The sequence below is a fragment of the Myotis davidii genome, unplaced genomic scaffold, assembly GCF_000327345.1.
Source record: "Myotis davidii unplaced genomic scaffold, ASM32734v1 scaffold663, whole genome shotgun sequence".
NCBI classification, from domain to species: Eukaryota; Metazoa; Chordata; class Mammalia; order Chiroptera; family Vespertilionidae; genus Myotis; species Myotis davidii.
In genome coordinates, this window is record NW_006295816.1 from 3234233 (window position 1) to 3247626 (window position 13394).

A 13394-nucleotide genomic window follows, 5' to 3' on the forward strand; every position below is an offset into this window, starting at 1 on the left:
GGCTTACACGATGGCATTGACCCCTCTGCAGTACCGCTCCCACATGCTCCGGAACCGCGGCTGCCCGCCTATGTCCCAGATCTGCAAGCAAGACAGACACTCTCAACACGGACACTCAGATCACGTGTGCGTGCGGGAGGAAAAAGACCAGGCAGACACGCTCATTTCCAAAACAAGCCACATCCCGCCGAAAAACCTGAGCTCCAGCAAGCTCTGCATCTCAAGTTCCTGGGGCCCCTTGTAAACCTGAAGTTCACATTTAAAATGTCACACTAAACCTAACAAGTTCTGCTGAGCAAAGATTTAGTTTTCTATGCAATGACTGTTTTGCCTGTTTACCAATAAAGTTCCAATACTGAAAATACAGCAGTCCTCCCATATCTGCAGGGAATATGTTCTGAGATCCCCAGTGGATGCCTGAAACCACGGGTAGTATCGAACTCTTTGTTTTTCCTGTGTGTACATGCCTATGCTGAGTGTAATTTGTAATTCGGGCACAGTCAGATGAACAACAATAACTGATAATAAAACAGAACAATTGTAACAATTGTAAGTGACTGAAGGGGAGGTAGCGTATATAGTGTGGATATGCCAGACAAAGGAACAATTTGTGACCCACGTGGGACAGAGTGGGTGGCACAAATTGAAGCTTATGAACTGTTTATTTCTGGAATTTCCCATTAATACTGTCAGTGATTGACAGTGGGTAGCTGAAGCAGCAGATAAGATACATGCATATACTGTATATCCCTTTGACACAACACTTTTAGAATCTCCAGAATCACGCATCATCCAGGTTTGAATGCCAAGACAGAAACGGTTCATGCAGAATCTAGGAATGTTTAACTGCCTGACTGGGTATATACATGAATGCCTAACTGTTCTTAATAATTCCGTAAATAACATAGGCAACCTTCCTACCTAGGTGTTTTCCTTACATACGTTAATTTTACCATATGAAAGCCCACCCCAGTAATGCCATTGTGAGGCCTACTATTCCAGGTGACGGGCGACATCGGGGCCCTCGCTGTGGCATTTATCCCCAAAGGCTTCCAGCTTCGCTGCAGGCCCCGGTAACCCCATGAGGAGCATCTGCGTGAGCGGCGAGGATCGGCCTCAGATGAGCTCCATGAGGAGCGGAGTGACAGCTCCCGTGAGCCCCCGAACTGGGGAAAGGCCACAAGGGCCAGGCCATAGGAGCCAACTCCCATGAGCCACTGAGCCAGCCAAACCAAACCCCAACTAAAACACGGCCCCTCATCAACAGCCCACAGTTCAGGCTCAAGCTTATTTTAAAAACAAAATTAGGTTAAATTAGTAAACTTTCCCATTTTTATAGTTTCAATTTTAAGTCTTAGAAGTAAAGAAAGGGAACCTGGTTACCATATTTGCTGCCCCAAATACACGAAATGACCAATATTGTAAGAGAGGATCATTTCTACATACACTGTTCAGCAAAGAACTGATACCATGTTCCACACCCTCTGAAGAGGAGTGTTTATTCCCAGGACCACCCACACCCCAATAGCGGCGCTGCCAGTGCTGCTGGTGCTCTGCGGGCACTCGCCCTGCAGCTCCTAGAACGAGAGAAAGGACATCCTTACACCCCGGGCACAGGCCGCTCGTCAGTTCAGAACTGCAAACACTCACGTAAAAAGTCAACCGAGAGGAAATCCCCGGCTGCACCTGCTGCTGACCTGAATGGAGGGGCGGGGTGACGTACCTTTATGGTGACGTTGCCTTTGGTCACCTTCCTCATGTTGAAGCCCACGGTGGGGATCATGTCCTCGCTGAACTGCCCTGACTGAGGAAGAGAAGACCTGCGTTAGAACGGCCACTCCCGCCTCAGCCAGCACTGCTCTGCGCCATCCCAGTGAGGGGCTCCCTTCAGTGTGGGAACCACCGGCCTCACGTCCTAAGTCTTTATTTATAAATATACTAGAGGCCTGATGCACAGAATTTGTGCAAGGGGCTCGGCCCTCACAGCTCCGGCTTTGCCCAGAAGGTCATCTGGAAGGACGTCCGGGTGTCTGGTCTAATTAGCATATTATGCTTTTATTATTATAGATTTTTATTGACTTCAGAGAGGAAGAGAGAGGGAGAGTAGAAACATCAATGATGAGAGAGAATCCTGGATCGGCTGCCTCCTGCGCGCCCCCCTACTGGGGATCAAGCCTGCAACCTGGGAATGTGCTCTGGCCAGGAATCTGTGTCCTCCTGGTTCATAGGTTCACATTCAACCACTGAGCCATGCAGGCTGGGCTCAGTCAGATCAAGCCTGCAACCTGGGAATGTGCCCTGACCAGACTCGAACCCAGGACTCTTGAGTCCACAGGCTGATGCTCTATTCACTGAGCCAAATCAGCTAGGGCCCTAATTCTTTCTTTATAAATATAATAGTGGCCCAGTGCATAAAATTCTTGCACATGAAAAGGGAATTAATTAGAGGAAATATTTTAATATTGCTATTTGGCCTTTCTCTATAATAGAAGTGTCAGAGATGAAAGAAAATTAGTAAAATGTATATAAAAATCTCCCTCCTGTCAGAGTCTGGGTGGGCTGTGAGACCCAGAGTCAAGTCCCCACCCACCCCTGCGCACCTCGAAATCGCGTGAGACCCAGACCTGGCCGGCCCCACCCCCGTCAAGCCCTGCAGGGCGGGAGGGCTCAGCCTCAGATCCCCCAGCTCCAACAAGGGGGGCGTGGCCTTAGGTCCTCCCGGCCCTGGTGCGAGGACCATGTGCATATTAGCTCTTTTTATATAGGATTTTCGTTTATTTCAGAGAGGAAGGGAGAGGGATAGAGAGTAGAAACATCAATAAGAGAGAAACATGGATCGGCTACCTCCTGCACGCCCCCACTGGGATCAAGCCCACAATCTGGGCATGTGTCCTGATTGGGAATTTAACCATGACCTCCTGGTTCACAGGTCGATGCGCAACCACTGAGCCACACTGGCTGGCCTACCAGTACTCATTTTCCTAGTTGTTAGCATGATGATGCCTTATAGTCTCTAATATGTGGAATTTCTGGTAATGATATTGCTCTTATATACTAGGGATTGAGGGTAGGGCAAAAGTAGGTTTAGAGTTGTTTGTATGGAAAATACAATCCTATGTAATAAAGAGGTAATATGCAAATTGACCAGGATATCCTCACAAAGATGGCTGCCTACAACCAGGCTGGCAGGAGGGCTAGTGAGGGACAACCAAATGACTGAACAAGCAGGCTGCATGGGGATTCATTACACTGTACCACTTAGACAGCAGCCCTGGCTGTTGAGTGTTGTCCCAGGCACCTAAAGGTCACTGGTTTGATTCCAGGTTAGGGCACATGCCTGGTTTCAGGCTCGATCCCCAGTAGGGGACATGCAGGAGGCAGGTGATCGATGTTTCTAACATCAATATTTCTCTCTCCCTCTAAATGCAATAAAAAATACTAAAAGAAAACATTAAGAGCCGTAAATATTAATAATACTGAAAACAGAAAATCCATAGAAGAAAATCATAGAACCAAAAGCTGGTTCTCTAAACCACCGTGTGTGGCCCCCAAAGAGGAGCACACAAGCTGACCGCACTCTGCACAGAAAGCAGGTGCCAAGATGCCACGGCCACCGGCACCTCCAAGCGAGAACGACCGGGGAGCCGGGGAGCCGGGGAGCCGGCTCGCTCTGCACCGCACGCCCTAACCCCGGGAGACAGGACGCCCGCGGGAAGTGAGCGGACTCACTCGGACGCCTCGCTGTCACCCCTTGACCACTTCTGCTTCCCGATCAGCTCCACTTCTCTGCGGGAAGTCAGGCAGAGCGGCTTTCTGGGCTGGGAGAGCCTAACTGGTGAACATCTCACACGATCCCCGCGTCTGCCTCATCCTACTTCCCGGGAAACAGCGTCACTGCTCCCGGACGCTGCACGCCCACTGGTGGCCACTCAGGCCTGCAATGAAAACGCCAGAGACACCACAGAGAAGCTACCCAGAACCTGCCTCGTAGTTTAGACTTGAACCCACGATTCCTACTGCTACTCAGAACCCTCAAGTGTCAGGAGTGAAAGATCCCCCACATGTAGCCCAGGATCCTGCGCGTCATGCCAGGTGACAGCACGCACTGCTGGTCCCTGCTCTCCTCTCTACCCGGAGGATGAAGGAAGCTACCAGCACCCCCCGCCCCACGTGAACCAGACAGGCAGTCCTCCCGCCTCACCTCAGAGACTAGGCTAGGAATCCGCCACAGCAGTAGTGGCAGCAGGAGAAGGTCTGTGAACACAGCTGGGGTCAGCCCTGGAGGAAGCGAGCTGCTCCCCATCAGGACCCACTGAACCTGGGGTCGTTTATTAGACTGTGCTGCCTGCTTGGAGCATTTTTCTGCCTCATGGGTTTGCAACCTCATCCACAGTGAAGTGAATGGTGTTATGCTGCTACCATCACTGTTGTTATTAACTAGAGGCCAGGATTTGCAACCTCATCCCCACCGCTAACAACATCATGTGGACTGCTTTGTGCTCCCCCCCACTGCCTTACTAACAGTTTACTTTTTAAAATATTAAAGTTACTAATTCCCTAATATCAATTAAGACTGGACTTTATGCCACCTTTAGCTCTGTTCACACAGCTGTAACACCTGCTTCCACGCCCACCAGCTCCTCTGGCAGCAGGGGCGTGGACAGAAAATGCCACCGCAGACCACGTTCTGTGTCACGGCCGAGTCCCACCTCCGGCTTCCCCGGGTGTCTCTGAAGAAACACTCAGCATCCATTAGCCCATCAGCGTGACCAGCACTGCTTCACACTGAAACTCAGCTCTTCAATGATGGGCAGTCCTGAAATACTGAGTCACTGTACACTGCTCAGGTTCCAAACGGCAGAGCCTTCTTGATGCTAACATCATTATTTATTCAGTAGCTGCCTATCCCCCACTTGTTACCCCTGGCGGGGAGCTTGGCAGGCATTTGGAGCCCAGGAAGAGCAGGAGCAACAAGGATGTTTTCCAGTTAAATGCGACCACTGCCGCAAGACGACGTCACTGTTATTAGCTAGGATACGTGTCGCTGATGTAGACTATCCTATCCTATATAATAAAACCCTAATATGCAAATCGACCAAACGGCGGAATGACCGGTCACTATGTTGTGCACTGACCACCAGGGGGTAGACTCTCAATACAGGAGTGCCCCCTGGTGGTCAGTACGCTCCCACAGGGGGAGAGCCGCTCAGCCACAAGCTGGGCTCATGGCTGGCGAGCGCAGCGGTGGTGGCGGGAACCTCTCCTGCCTCTGCGGAAGCGGTAAGGAGCAGCGGCAAGGAGCAGCAAGCCAAGTGGAAAGGAGCAGTGAGCAGGTGGATGGTAAGGAGTGAGGGGTCCCTGACTGCGAGAGGGAGCAGGCCAGGCTGAGGAACGCCCCCCCCTGCAGTGCACGGATTTCACGCACTGGGCCTCTAGCTAATAATAATAATAGTGATGATAGCAGCATAACATTGTTCACTTTTTTTTTTAAAATATATTTTATTGATTTTTTACAGAGAGGAAGGTAGAGAGATAGAGAGCTAGAAACATCGATGAGAGAGAAACATCGATCAGCTGCCTCCTGCACATCTCCCACTGGGGATGTGCCGCAACCCAGGTACATGCCCCTGACCGGAATCGAACCTGGGACCTTCCAGTCCGCAGGCCGACGCTCTATCCACTGAGCCAAACCGGTTTCGGCCAACATTGTTCACTTTACTGACCTCATTTTATAGAAAAGGAAGCTTGAGGTCAAGGTCACAAGGTCACACACAGCTAAATGGCCTAACTGGGATTTGAACCCAGGTGTCAACTTCAAAGCCCCAATGCCACTTTCTACGCAGTGGAATGCTCCAGGTGCTTAGGGTGTTGGTGATAGGAAACAAGGGTCACTATTTGCGCAGAAGCTTGAAGTGAACGTTAGCTTGTTCAACAGCAACAACAAAATACAACTCGATGGTCAACGGAGAGGTCGCAAATAAATGCGAGGCTCGTAGTCTACAGGGGTAGTCACCAACCTTTCGGGCCTCACGGGCCACCAGTGGTCCTCGGACGACCGGTTGGCGACCGCTGGTCTACAGCGTATGCAGTAAAATGCCAACTCAGAGCAACCAGTCTCTTCTAGCCAAGCCCAAACTAGCAACTACAAGCAAATTTACCTCCAGGAAGACACACCAAACAAACAGTAACCTTTGCAGCAGGCTGCCCCAGACATCCCAGCACACCTGTAGTGGATACGGCCAAGGGCTGTCTGTGACTTTAGTTCCTTTCTCCCTGTGGCAGAAGCCCTTATCCAGAATCAGAGCCTGGTCCCGAACACTGGGTCCCTGTCCTGGGACTCAGGAACCTACCATTCCCTGGGAGCGGAACCCCCACTCGCTGCTCACTTGAGTGCAGGGGCCGGGGGAGGGGCATCTCACCCCCATCTAACTGGAGCACAGGCTCCCAGCCCTAATCCCCAAATGTCACATCACCCACAGCGGTAACTTGGATTGAAACCCAAGTCCTAGGACGGGGTGGGCAAACTTTTTGACTCGAGAGCCACAATGGGTTCTTAAACTGGACTGGAGGGCCAGAACAAAAGCATGGATGGAGTGTTTGTGTGAACTAATATAAATTCAAAGTAAACATCATTACATAAAAGGGTACGGTCTTTTTTTTTTTAGTTTTATTCATTTCAAACAGGCCGGCCCGCTGGCCATAGTTTGCCCACGGCTGTCCTAGGACCTTTGAAATGCAAAACACCTGGCAAAAACTCTGGTCTAGACCAGTGGTCGGCAAACTGCGGCTCTCGAGCCACATGCAGCTCTTTGGCCCCTTGAGTGTGACTCTTCCACAAAATACTGACTTCTGCGCACGGGCCATGATGTTTCTGAAGTATGGTAGCAACCATCTCAGGTAGAAATTATAGTTTAACTTTAACCCTGCTGTTTGCTTTGTTTAACAATGGACAGATTATTTTGATTTTCTGAATTATATAAATCATCCCATTCGATTAAATGCCTTATTGATTGTAATGTGAATATCCCATGGGTTGTGGTCATACTGGTCTTAGAAAGCACATTTTCCTTTACCTGGGAAGGACAGCACAGTTATCCCAAGGTCAGAGGGCTCTAGACCCCAAACTGAAATTCAGATAACATGCCCAAGTTTAACCCAGGTTACCCAAGGGCTCTAGATAATGTTTGACCCCAAGACCCAAAACTGTAATTAACATGCTTAGATAATGTGTTTGTCAATTCAGTGACCACCCCCCACCCAAAACTATAATTAACATGCTTGCTTCTGCTTCTGTAAACTGCTTTTTTGCGAGCTAGGTTCCTCATTCCAAACCCTGGGATGTAATCAATACCTTTGTGATTTTTGCCTATAGAACCTTGGAGCTGCGACCATCTTATTACTGTGAGATTTGGGAATGGCCCCTCATAGTCCCGGATTGCAATAAATGTGACTCTTTAATTCGACTTCTTGAGGCCTCCTTCTGTGATTCGGGGGGTACAACATTTCAATCGCACTGTACATGGGAAGCGCCACACTCAAGGGGCCAAAGAGCCGCATGTGGCTTGCGAGCCACAGTTTGCCGACCACGGGTCTAGACCATCTTTTAAAATGCAAGTTTCTGGGAGGAAATCCTTATTGAAAGGAAAAAACAAAACAAACCTTAGCCACCTTAGCAAACAAATTAACTAATTTCAACTGTTAAGTCACTGACTGCTAGACAAGTCTTAGGGTCACCTGCTTTTGGCGTTTTACTGCATAAAGTCTGTAAAATGAATTTGGGACTATTGATGTAATGTCTTGTGCTTTGTTGAAGGTGTGTTTCTTAATACAGAATGTTTAAAATCTATAATAATAAAAGCATAATATGCTAATTAGATCGGACATCATTCCGGACGAAGTCAGGGCCGGAGGGAAGCCAGGGCCGGCAGCCAGGGGAAGGAAGGCATACTCTTGCATGAATTTCATGCATCGGGCCTCTAGTATGTTCATAAAAATCAACCTAAGGAATGCTGGTTGTTTGCCTTTTTTTGTTATTGAAAATTGAGGTTTCTAAGAGTTAAGAATTCTAATTAAACTGGAAAGGAATTGTATGGTTTTGGCAATAGAATGTATAAGGTGTGGAAATATATTTTGAAGGAAAAAAAGTGAATTGTTCTGAAACTGGTTGTTTCTGCCCTAGCTGGTTTGGCTCAGTGGATAGAGCATTGGCTTGTGGACTCAAGGGTCCCAGGTTCGATTCCAGTCAAGGGCACATGCTCGGGTTGCAGGCTTGATCCCTACTGTGGGGCGTGCACGAGGCAGCCAATCAATGATTCTCTCTCATCATCTCTCCCTTCCTCTCTGAAATCAATAAAAATAATTAAAAAAAAAAACTGGTTGTTTCTGAATGGGTAAAAAGGTGTGTGAAAGTTGTAGGAAGGTTAGTGAAAGCTATAGGTTGGTAAAGAGAAATCTTGAAAGAAGTTATGTAAGTGTGCAGGCTAGTAAGCCAGGACAAGCAGAATAGGGAAACTGAGAGTTCAACAGCAGCCTGCAGCCTAAATCCCATCTTCCCTAAACCAAGGACACTTCAGAGTAAATGATTTGCACTATTATTCCTCAGGAGCAAGGGTAAGTAGCTTAACCCACCAGGCGCCTAGCAATGGACAATCAATCGTAGGTGGGACTCGCCCCCGGGTGACCTCTCCCCCTCGCATATGGCTGGTCATGCGGTTCGGACGCCCTGACCTCTCCTCCCTAGAGATAAGGTCTAGGCCTCAGTTGGATTCCAGCTCCAGGCCCACAAAAGCAGCAAAACCAGCCACTGCGACGGCAGGGCCAGCGGCACTGAATCATGTCCTCCCGGCCCCAGTGGCGGCCAACCACCAGTGGAGACCACAACCCTGAACGCACACACCCGGAGGGCTGTGAAGATTCTATAAGAGCTTTCCCTGGGCCACCCCCCGCTAAAACCTATGCCCTTAACACCCTTGGGAAGGCCCTAGCTCAGTGGTTCTCAACCTTCTGGCCCTTTAAATACAGTTCCTCATGTTGTGACCCAATCATAAAATTATTTTTGTTGCTACTTCATAACTGTCATGTTGCTACTGTTATGAATCGTCAAGTAAATATCTGAGACGCAGGATGGTCTTAGGCGACCCCTGTGAAAGGGTCGTTCGACCACCAAAGGGGTTGCGACCCACAGGTTGAGAACCACTGCCCTAGCTGGTTTGGCTCAGTGGACAGAGCATTCGCCTGAGGCCTGAAGGGTCCAGGGTTGGCTCCCAGGTCAAGGGCATGCATCTCAATTGCAGGGTGATCGTTAGGCCCCGGTTTGGGTGCGTGCAGGAGGCAACCAATCGATGTGTTTCTCTCACATCAATGTTTCTCTCTCTGTCTCTCCCCCTCCCTCCCACTCTCTCTAAAAGTCAATGGAAAAATATCCTTGGGTGAGGATTTAAAAAAATACAAACAAACAAACAAACAAAAAGGTAACCCTGACAATGGAGGACCCAGTGCTCTCTCCCTCCCCCTCCATTTCCCTCCCTCCCCCTCCCTGCCCCGGGCAGGGTACCATCAGCTTCCTCACTCCCAGCGCCAAGGGCCCTCCTAAGCCCATTTCTTCTGGGAATTACTTTTTATACCTGTGACTTACCCAATAAATGTCCTCTAACAAAATACAGTAGCTGTCAGAAGCGACCTTTGTGGTCACTACCTTAAGAACGCCACATGCAGGAGGTCCCGCCGCTTCCTGTCTGTGTTGCAGTGCTGCCTGAGCACTCACACTCACACTCACACTCACAGTGGACCGCGCGCGTGGGTCTGTGGGCAGACACCCAACCGCCCACCCGGAATATGAAGGCTGAGCACCACACTCTGTCTTTTCATCCGCACGGTGCAGTGATCAGTAACGTAGCCTGACAAGAAAGGAACCCAACTCTCACATGTTCACCCCGCACCTCAGAAAGCCCCAGAGCAGCGTCCTGATGCCAGGCACTGTCGGGCTCACACTTCCCTCTTAGCAGAAAGAGCAACACGAAGCCAGAAACAGGCCTCTTCAATCAGAGCAAAAGCCCCAGGGCTGCGAGTGAGTGAGCCCCTGACTCTGCCTCAGTCAGGCCGCCTGGAGGCCTGGTTAGGGCCTGGAGGCCTGGTTAGGACCTGGAGGCCTGGTTAGGAACTAGAGGCCTGGTTAGGACGTGGTTAAGGCCTGGAGGCCTGGTTAGGACCACGGAGGGCAGCCTGCGCTCTGGGCACAATGAGCACCCGCACCACAGGGAAACCAAGTCAGCTCGGGCAGGCGAGGAGCAGAGAGCAGCCACTGAGTCCTGCGCACAAAACGCCGCGGAGCAATCAGCAGCGGGAGGCAGGCTGAGCCCAGCAAGCTGGGAAGAGAACACCCCACAACCCGTTCTTTCCGGGAGAAACCAGGCTGGTTCTCAACGACTTGCCTCATTACATCTACTGCGGCTCCTGCTCCGCCTGAGGGTGAAGGCATGCATTGATGGCATTTTAATGCAGTTTGGGTCACTCTGTATTCAAATTCAGCATCAATGCCCTCCCCAGCAGCATCCCGTCAGCATTAACTGCAGAGTACATGCTGCCCCACAACCCCTTTCTCTTCTAAACCCATCCCCCGGCTCCACCCCATATCCGCTACTTGTTGATCAAAAAATCATATTCCCTGCCACTCACTCAAATCCTTAAAAAGGTCTTAGACTACAAATTCCTTTTTTTTTAAAAAAAAAAATATATTTTATTGATTTTTTTACAGAGAGGAAGGGAGAGAGATAGAGAGTTAGAAACATCGATGAGAGAGAGACATCGATCAGCTGCCTCCTGCACATCTCCCACTGGGGATGTGCCTGCAACCCAGGTACATGCCCTTGACCGGAATCGAACCTGGGACCTTTCAGTCCGCAGGCCGACGCTCTATCCACTGAGCCAAACAGGTTTCGGCTACAAATTCCTTTTGCTCTGCACCTGATTCAACTGCTAACTTGTACCCATTCTACTTCCATAATAACTCATCTTCCCGTCAGTCCTTACCCTCCCTGTCTCTCAGCCAGACAGACCTTTCTAATAACCTTGTAATGGATTCCATTCCCCACAGGCTCTGCACTGTAACTAAACCCACCCTTGGAAAGCACAGGTCTCCCTTCAGCCCCTGCATGAAGACCTGCAGTGGCTCCCCATGCCTGCAGACCCCGGCTAGCCGTGGCCTTGTGGGGACGGATTCCATGACTTCTCCAGCCTTTCGTTTTCTCCTTCATCCAACACAATGTCTTGCCCTCAACTATGTCTTTTAATTTTTTAAAGGTAGCCCCTGACCCCTTTCGCCCCCTTTTTTTTGGGGGGGGGCGGGAGGTAAGAGAGATAGAAACATCATCAATCAGATGCCTCCTGCATGCCACCTACTGGGGATGGAGCCCGAAACCCGGGCTTGAGCCCACAACCAGGGCATGGGCCCTGACTTGGAATCAAACCTGTGACCTGTCAGTACATGGGATGACACTCAAACAACTGAGCCACACCTGCAGAGGCATGAATAAATTTTTATAATTATAAATGATACTCAAGTCATACAATTTAAAAAATTCATAGACTATAGCTTCAAAAATGGTCTACTTGGCAGACTTTCTTAGACTTTGATTTCAAAAAGAATATTTTCTTAACTCCCTACATCATGCCAAAACAGCAGATCACATGGAAATATGTCAGAACTCTGGAAGATAAACTCCTAACGCAGTCCACCAGTAAGTTTAAAACTAATTAGACTGTGATAGCTAAAGGAAATGAGGTTTATTTATATGGCTTGATTGCAAAGTTTACTTCTTAAAACATTAAATGCAGAATCAGAGCAATCCTATCTAATAAAAGAGTAATATGCAAATTGACCATCAGTCCAACACACAAGATGGCTGCCCCCATGTGGACACAAGATGGTCAGCAGGGGAGGGCAGTGGGGGGAGACCAGGCCTGCAGGGGAGGGCAGCTGGGGGCGATCGGGCTGGCAGGGGAGCAGTTAGGTGTCAATCAGGCTGGCAGGAGAGTGGTTAGAGGCAATCAGGCAGGCAAGCGGTTGGGAGCCAGCAGTCCTGGATTGAGAGAGAGATGTTCAACTGCCCATTTAGGCCTCCTGAGCCCTCGAGGGGTCCCAGATTGGAGAGGGTGCAAGCTGGGCTGAGGAACCCCCCCGCCCCCCCCCCCGTGCACAAATTACGTGCACTGGGCCTCTAATTTATATATATATAAAAGCCTAAGCGACCAGTTGATCAACCTGTTACTATGACGTGTACAGACCACCAGGGGGCAGATGCTCAACACAGGAGCTGCCCCCGGTGGTCAGTGAGCTCCCACAGGGGAAGCGCTGCTCAGCAAGCTTACCAAGCAGCAGCAATGGCTCCTCCCTGGCCACCTGCCGCTTTGCGCACTACTACATCCCTCAGGGGGTGTTGGACTGTTGATCCCTGCATCTCCCGAGGGGTCCCGGATTGCAAGAGGGCAGAGGCCAGGCTGAGGGGCCCCACCGGTGCACGGGCACTGGGCCTCTAGTTACCTAATAAGATACTTTTAAAACACTGCTGCTGTATTTCACTTTATCAACAAACTAAATATGTTTTGCCCTAAAAATACCAAAGGACAAAGTTCTTAACTGAAGTCCAACTTTATATATGAAATCTTCTTAGCGGGAATGCGTTTTCTGCAAAGTGGCCATCTGATATGAAATAGACTCACATCCTTTGACCCCAGCCATGCCAACTCTGGAACCCATCCTCAGGAAATGCAGATCGAATTGATGTACAACCGCAAAACCCCGGATACCAATGTCCAATAATGAGGAAATGAGCAAATATATTGTGATATATCCACAAGTGGTGCCGTAACAAATTATGAAGGCGTTCAAAACAGCTTTACTCTCTTCTAGAATTTATAGGGACCCACAAAAGACCCAACTTGTCAAAGAAGTTCTGAGAAAAAAGAACAAAGCAGGAGACATCACATTTCCTGATTTCAAGCTATACTATAAAGCTATAGTCATCAAAACAGTAATCTGGCATAAAAATAGGCAAACAGACCAATGGAACCGACTCGAGAGCCCAGAAATAAAACCAAGCATGTGCGGTCACCTAACACTTGACCAGGGAGCCAAGAACACGGTCTCTTCAATAAGTGAAGCTGTGATAAGTGTATACTCATCATACGTGTATTCACATGTAAAAGAATGAAGCCCAGGTTTCACACCGCTCACAAAAATAAACTTAAAATGGATTAAGGATTTAAATGTAAGCTTGAAGTCATAAAACTCTGTAAGAAAACAGAAATAAAGCTCCGTGACATGAGTCTGGGTGACAGGTTTTGGATATGATGCCCAAAGCACCAGCAACAGAATAACAAATTACCCAGGGGGACTA

The 13394-nt window shown here is 49.3% G+C and overlaps 1 protein-coding gene across 1 annotated transcript in view; it reads right to left on the reverse strand.

Annotated features, from left to right (window-relative positions):
* ARL8B (ADP ribosylation factor like GTPase 8B) overlaps positions 1-13394 on the reverse strand; it is a 24050-nt gene that overhangs the window by 4601 nt on the left and 6055 nt on the right. Inside the window, exons 3-5 of the mRNA XM_006770482.2 lie at positions 6560-6563; positions 1724-1804; positions 8-81 (exon numbers count right to left, since the gene is read on the reverse strand). Coding sequence (XP_006770545.1) covers positions 8-81; positions 1724-1783 — 134 coding nt within the window. The 5' untranslated portion in view covers positions 1784-1804; positions 6560-6563. The remainder of the gene's footprint in view (positions 1-7; positions 82-1723; positions 1805-6559; positions 6564-13394) is intronic.